This window comes from Chrysochloris asiatica, unplaced genomic scaffold (genome assembly GCF_000296735.1).
Source record: "Chrysochloris asiatica unplaced genomic scaffold, ChrAsi1.0 scaffold00041, whole genome shotgun sequence".
NCBI lineage: Eukaryota > Metazoa > Chordata > Mammalia > Afrosoricida > Chrysochloridae > Chrysochloris > Chrysochloris asiatica.
This window is the reverse complement of record NW_006408559.1, coordinates 10,874,694-10,882,563: the sequence shown is the minus strand read 5'-3', so window position 1 is coordinate 10,882,563 and position 7,870 is coordinate 10,874,694. Positions and strand designations below refer to the sequence as shown.

The 7,870-nt window shown below is 44.5% G+C and overlaps 1 protein-coding gene across 1 annotated transcript in view; it reads left to right on the top strand.

The window, feature by feature from the left end:
* Positions 1-453: 453 nt before the first annotated feature.
* Positions 454-7,870, top strand: part of PTN (pleiotrophin) — a 31,991-nt gene continuing 24,574 nt past the window's right edge. The window contains exons 1-3 of the mRNA XM_006861161.1: positions 454-569; positions 1,426-1,599; positions 5,272-5,433. Coding sequence (XP_006861223.1) covers positions 455-569; positions 1,426-1,599; positions 5,272-5,433 — 451 coding nt within the window. The 5' untranslated portion in view covers position 454. The remainder of the gene's footprint in view (positions 570-1,425; positions 1,600-5,271; positions 5,434-7,870) is intronic.

The window sequence follows — 7,870 nt, the reverse complement described above, 5'->3', positions numbered from 1 at the left end:
ATTATCTTTTCATCCCACTTTTCCCTGAATTTTTTGAAGCCTTTTCATCACTGGGTGGGTAGTCCATTTAGTGTGCCCATTTAAATGATCTGTGTGGACTTCAACACCTTGCTCACTTGTGGGAGTCATCAGGAGTTTACATTTGACAGACAGCTCAAAATCACGTCTCCAAAGAACTTTCTCTTCCATCACACCTTTGTCACACTTAGCAGATGCCCACATGGAGAACTGGTACATTTTGACGGTGAATACATGATTGATTGCACAGGAGCCATTCTTTCTGTGGTTGTTGGAGAGAAAAAATAAAATTCTGTCCAAGTCAGTTGATGTGAACCCACCTGAGTCCTAATAGTCCAGGAACGGGGCATGGCGCCCTTCATGAAGGACTTCAATGAGCCCTTTCTCTTGGACTTGGATTGACATTGCTTTCTTCTGTCTCTCTGTTATCCCAAGAATGCCGTCCCAGCAGGACCAGCAGCAGCGTCGAAAATTTGCAGCTGCCATCTTGGCATTCATTTTCATCTTGGCAGCTGTGGACAATGTGGAAGCAGGGAAGAAAGAGAAGCCAGGTAAGCAGAAGGTTGGACAGCAAGATGGAGCATGTCCAGCCCGCTGACTTGGTTTTAATCCTACTTCCCTCCCTACCATTTATCTTCCTTTTTTGACACTCTTCTTTGTCTTCTTCCTTCTCTGCTCCTCTCTTTCTTTTTTTCTTCCTTCCTGTCTTCTTTCCTTCTAAGTATTTAGAGAGCCCTGAATGTTCCCTTTCATTTCCTCCCACTGTAATCTTGGAGTACGCGTGCTGATTCTCAGGAAGATGATGACTACATTGGTAGCTTCCATGTACAGAATGCTGTAAGGAACATTAACCAGAAATCAGATGCTTTATTTACATTGCCTTCAAAAACCCTCAAAAAAACCCCCACAAAGCAGATTTTAAATCTCAGATTTACAGAGGAGCAACTGAAGCCCAGAGAAGATAAATGACCTTCCCAATCCTCTCAGTAAACGGGCGTCTGAGTCCACCATTTTTCCATCATGACATTTCTTCTACAAGATGAGAAGGGAAGCACTGACTTACACTGATTGGTTACGGAAACAATTTTTATTTCTAATTGATTGCATTTTTCATTCTGCTTTTGGCCATCTCTTCTATAGAACCAGGCAAACCACTTAGCACAGTCCTTGATCCATAAAAAGAGGGCCATTCGTATTAGTTCTAGCTCTTTCTGTTTTCCTTCTCCCGTCTTCTGGTGACTTTGGGATTCAGTCATTCAGGTAACAACTGTCAGCTTCCTCCCATTGACTGGGCACTGAGGTAGAAAGAATTGACCTAGTAAATAAGGTGTTCAGGAATGGCCTTGGATGTACCTAGGAGTTCCAGCATGCTCTGCAAGCTGATGATTTCTCCATCATTTCTTCCAGAAAAAAAAGTGAAGAAGTCTGACTGTGGGGAGTGGCAGTGGAGCGTGTGTGTGCCCACCAGCGGGGACTGTGGACTGGGCACCAGGGAGGGCACCCGGACTGGTGCCGAGTGCAAGCAAACCATGAAGACTCAGCGCTGCAAGATCCCTTGCAACTGGAAAAAGCAATTTGGAGGTACGTCCGGCCTATTGTCCCACTGACACTTTCTTCCACTCAGATTATTTTCTGTTTCTTCCATGAAATGCTTTTTTAAAGTTGACTACTGCTGTACCACTGCGGGTTAATGCATTGGATTGCAAGGGCAGTTTGAACCACAAGGTTGACGGTTTAAGCTCACCATTTGCTCCTTGAAAACCCTATATATGGGGTCACTATGAGTAGGAACCGACTTGACGGCACATAACAACGACAACTACTACTTGTTTAAGATAGTTTATTTGATCTGACATAAAATGACCCCGGGGCTTCTGACCCTTGGAGCAGATAGCTGTTTGTTGTGAGGGCCTCTCTGTACATTGTAGGGTGTGTAGCAGCAGCCCTGGCTTCTGCCCACTTCCGGTAGCATCCCACCACTCATCAATCAGACAGCTAGCAGTGGGTCCAGGTGGTGCCAAAGGTCCTCTGAGGGAAAAATGGCCACTCATTGAGAACCACCACCTTCCCCAATGGGAGCATGAGCTATCCCCTCAATCCCTCTAATAGCATTTATTGATCTAACCCTAACCTCCTTTTATTCTTCCATTCTCAGTTCCTTTGTTGTCTTTCTCCCATTTCCTATTTGCACCCTCCCTTCGCCATGTCTTCCTCTCTCCCTGGCACTGTCTTTTGACCTGTTCCTCTTTCTCCACACTGGTTCATAGAGCTACTTGTCAATTCCAGGAGGTCTGGTCATGGCTACATCTCATAGACTTTTCTCTCATTGTGGGTTAGGGGTTGGACTGCTAACTGCAAGGTCAGCGGTTCCAACCAGGCTTTCTGTGGAAGAAAGATGAGGCTGTCTTCTAAAGATGGACAGTTGTAGAATCCTTGTGGAGAAGTTCTACTTTGTTCTATAAGATCTCTATGAACTGAACTCTGCTTGACAATAATGGGATTTTTCTCACTGATGATAGCCAGTCCCACCCTGGCCTCTTCCACCTTTTGGAAACAAAATGAACCTCTTTTTTTTTTTCCCCATATTCTGAACTTTTTAACCGTAGTAGGACACAGAACCCCAAATAGCCTCCTTTTGTTCTGTAGACATGCACTGTGGCCCCCAGGGCATGGAAGAAGGAGTATGGGTTTGCACATGCATGTCTTTACCCCTCCATAATCTTTGGGGTGTGTGGACAGAGTGAAGACGTGGTGGATCCAGATGCATCTGATCTCTGACTCTCAATGACACACCTTGAAGACCCACTGACAAATGATCAAAAACGTGTGTCTGAAAGAATTCAGATCTAGAATGATAAAGAACTCTCAAAATGCACATTAAAAAAAAATGAAACATTGAATTGAAAACGAGCAAAGATACTTAGAAGCATTTCACTAAGGAGGATATGCAGATGGAAAATACATACATGGGAAATGTTCAACGTCATTAATGAGTCATTAACTGACCAGTCCATTGCCATCAAGTCGACTTTAATTCCTACGGACCCTCTAGGCCAGGCTAGCATTGCTCCCTGGGGTTTCCAAGGCTTTAAGGGAACAGACAGCCTCATCTTTCTCTCAAGGAATGGCTGGTGAGTTCAAACTGCTGACTTTTCAGTTAAAAGTCCAACAAATAACCCAGTCTGCCAGCGGGTCTTCTTTCGCTCCCCATTGTTGTTGGGTTTAAGACCTGTTCTGACTCATAGTGACCGTGTATAGGGCTTACAAGGTATGGTTGATGGATTTGAACTCTGACCTTGTAGCTGACAGTCCATTGATTATCCTACAGCGTGACACCAGGACCCCTCATTAGTCATTGTTGTTGTTAAGTGCTGACTAGTTGGTTCTGACTGATAGCATTTCTGTGTAGGGTTCCCAGGAGCACCTGGTGAGTTTGAACTGCCGACCTTGTGATTTGCAGTCCAGTGCTGAATCAACAGTGCCACACCAGGAATCCTCATTAGTCATTGTTGTTGTTAAGTGCCATCAAGCTGTTTCTGACACACAGCTACCCTGTATAGTGTTTTTGAAGAGTGAAAATCGGCCGGTTTGAACTGCCGACCTTGAGGTTCAAGCCAAGTTTGCAGTTAAGCCCTTATCCTACTCAAATCACAATGACATGTCACTACATAACCTATCAGAATGGCTGCAAACAAACAAACAAATAGTGCTAGCACCAAATCATAAAAATGATGAGAAACTAGGCCACTTATGTATTGCTGGAAGGGGTTGTTGTTAGGTGCCATCGAGTCAGTACCGACCCCTAACCATCTTAGACACAACAGAACGAAACACTGCCCGGTCCTGGGCCAACCTCACTACTGTTGCCATGATTGAGTCCATCGATGCTGCCACTTGGCCAATCCATTTTGCTGGGGGTGTTCCTGTTTCTCTGACCCTCCACCTTACCAAACATGATCTCCTTCTCCAGTGACTTATCCTTCCTGACAATATGTCTGAAGTATGAGAGACGAAGTTTGGCCATCCTGGCCTCAAAGGAGCACTCTGGATGCACTTCTTCCAAAAGGGATCTATTGGTTCTTTTGGCAGCCCATGGCACTTTCAATATTCTCCTCCAACACCATAACTCAAAGGCATCATTTCTTTATTCACTGCCCAGCTTTCGCATGCGTATGAGGTTATTGAAAATACCAAGGCTTGGGTCATGTAAAGCAGTACAAAAAACCCACAAACACACACACAGACACACAATCACCCCACCAAACTGATTGTCACAGAGTCGATTCCAACTCATAACGACCCTGTGGAACAGAGTAGTTGTGAACCCTTATGAAAGCAGACTGCCATGTCTTCCTCCCATATTGCTACTCATGGCTGGTGTCAAACTACCGACCCTTTGGTTAAGAGTCCTGTGCTTCACCCACTGTGCCACCAGGGTTCCTATGTGTAGCCCTACTCAGCAGTAACAAGGTGCCCAATAGGGACAACATACAGAGACTTGAATGTACTTCAGGGATGCTATAGAGGGAAAAGCAAATCTCAAAAGGTAGTAGACAGCGAGCGATATTTAATCATATAACAGTTTTGAAGGGACAAAATTATAGGGATAGAGTACAGATAAGTGGTTTCCAGGGTTAAGGTGGGTTCACACCCTTCTCCCTTTCTCAGTCCTACTGTGCTGCTTGGGAATGCTGCAAATGCACAGACTCCAATCCCATCAGGTAGACCTGTGTTTAGAATAGCTACCTGGCAGGTTTCTGGTCACCTTTCCTATTTCCTGATCTAACCCTCATGTAATGAAGGAGGATAGACCCCTTGTTTGTGATTCTGTTAGATTCATCCTGACTAGGAGCAGGAGAGCGCTGTGGTTGGCAGAGGAAGCCTGGCGGATCCTTGTGGTAGAAATGCTCTCTGTCTTCCCTGAGATATCATATATCTATGATTACATAGACCTCCAGATAATACTGCATAGAACTAAATGCACATACACACAAACATGAATATTAAACCAGTGAGACCTGAGCTGGTTCTTTGGATTGTATTGATATTTCCTGGTTGGGACATTGTGTGGGCATTATACAAGATGTCACCGTGGTGGGAAATTGGGTGCAGGACATCTGGGGTCTCTCTGTGATTTCTTAAATCACATGTGGAGAACAAAATCAAACATGGAGGACACACCTGTGTCTTTGGTGTCCTGCTGGTCCAATTAGATCTCTCAGAGATTTCTGTTTGATCTCCTCTTGCCCTTAGCGGAGTGCAAATACCAGTTCCAGGCCTGGGGAGAATGTGACCTAAACACAGCCCTGAAGACCAGAACCGGCAGCCTGAAGCGAGCCCTGCACAATGCTGACTGCCAGAAGATCGTCACCATCTCCAAGCCTTGTGGGAAACTGACCAAGCCCAAACCTCAAGGTAGGTCCCTGCCCCGGTAGCTCGGGCTTCATGTATTGGATTCATTAACTCACTCAAGCAGGATCTTCTGATGTGGAAACCCGAAACTTCCGGAAGGAACTCTTCAAGACGTCCCTTAGGAATTGAGTAACGTTCAAGAACTTTCCCGCAGGTAGCTGATGAGTTCAAATGAAACATGAACTGTATGTGTGAAGATGGTAGACATGACCACATGTTTTACTACTTCTATTATACCATGTGAACACTGGGGGCTCTATAGGATAAACACTGGACTGCTAACCATAACGTTGGCCGTTCAAACCCCGAGCAGTAGGTCCGAGGGAGAAAGGTGAGACTTTTTGCTCCCTTGAAGATTTATGTTCTCCAAAACCCTATACACGGTTGCTATGAGCCGGAACCAACTCGACAACACCTAACAACAATAACCACATATTTACAATTCAAAAATAAGATGGTAATAAAAGAAAAGACATTTTAAAAAATGGCATCTACTACTGCACATTTGGATGGTACAATCGCCTAATACAACTGAATTACTTAGCTCTTGTTGTTAGGTGCCATCAAGTCGGTTCTGACTCACGGCAAACCTGTGTATGGTTTCTGAGGAGCAGCTGGTGAGCATGAATCACTGACCTTGTGGTTCAAAGCAACCTTGCAGTACAGTACTTATCCTACAGAGCGCTACACAAGGACAGGCCAATTAAGGTAGTTGTTGTGTGGTGACCATATTTTCAAACCCTACATTGAGACTCACCTACTGACAGATATGAACAGATCTACGAGGGTCTTGATGTGTAAAGCATTTTAAATCAAAGCTCTTCCAGATGACTCTAGCCATATAGTGTCCATGAAATTACAAAAGTTGTATTATTTCTTCCTCCACTGCGTAACTTGATCCCCAAACAAACCCATTGCTATCAATTCAACTCCGACTACAGGACACAGGGGAATTGTCCCATAGGGTTTCTGTGGTTATGAGCCTTTACAGAAGCAGGGTGCCCCGTCTTTCTTCCAGACCAACGTGATAGGGCCTGTGTTTCTTCTACTGCCTTCTGAGCATTTATGCTGGATTCAGTTGTGTTATATTACTAACTGCATTCATCAGCGATTTTTAAATTGAAGAATGCTCTCTGCACATTCAAATGGAGCCAGACTTTGTCCCCGTGCTGGAGAAAGTAAACCAACAAGTATCACAGCATGGTTTCAGACAAACAAATCCAGTGGAGGAGATATTGTTAGGTGCCGTTACGTCAAGTTGGTTCCCATGTGCAACAGAACAAAACACTTCTCAGCCCTGTGCCATCCTCACAATCATTTCTGTGTGTGGGCAACTACCGTGTCTATCCAATCATCCTCTTCCTTTTGATGACACTCTACTTTTCCAAGTATAACACTCTTCTCTAGGTCCCGTGTGACAGGAGACATCCAACTTTTATGTGATGACCCTCAAAAGAGAAAAGAAAAATAAACCCATTGACTCATGGTGACCCCCAAGTGTTTCAGAGCAGAAATGCATCATAGGATTTTCTTGTCATCTTGATAGCAACAAATCACTAAGCCGTTCTTCAATGGTTCCAATGGGTAGGCTCAAATCACCAACCTTTTGTGCCATTGATGACCTTCAGTGGACTCTAAACTAGAATACTTTCTTGGCCTTTGCTCTTACTTGAAGTCTAAAATTGACCCGAGAAGTCATATGGTTGAGATTAAATATACTGAAGAAGGAATTTAGAAAACGATTGATCAGGAAGCTCTTAATCAATGAAAATAAGGAAAACAAAACAAAAACTTGTGAAACTGAAGGATTGGAAGGTTTAGTATGGGTCATCATAAAGGACTGGCCCCTAAGCCATGAACTTGATCAGTGAAAATACTTCTCCTCAATCTGGATATGTCTAGGTGCAGGCTAAGCCTGACGTTAATACATCTGAGGACCCATGCTGTCTTTGCAGACTTTGGGGACTTGTTTGTTGTACTGGGTGATTAGAAAGCACAAGGGTACACTGGGATGTGGATGGTGTTAGGATAACAGGTGTATATACCAACTATACAAATATCGGGGGTCCAGAGACACTGGTCAGATCTAATCTGAAAAACTGATGAAGTGAATCTCATCCCCAGAGAGAAGAACCCAGAGATGTGGCTTTCAAGTCAATTTGTGTTAACTCAGTTCCAGCGGGAGAAAGATGTGGCAGTCTGCTTCACATCGTGGGACCCCGATGGAGCCGTTCTAGTATGCCCTGTTGTTGTTGTTAGGTGCCATCGAGTCACTACCGAGCCATAGTGACCTTATGCACATCAGAATGAAACACTGCCCGATCCTGGGCCAACCTCACTGTTGTTGCCACACTTGAGTCCATTGATGCTGCCACTTGGCCAATCCATCTCACTGGGGGTCTTCCTCTTTTTCTCTGACCCTCCACCTTACCAAACATGA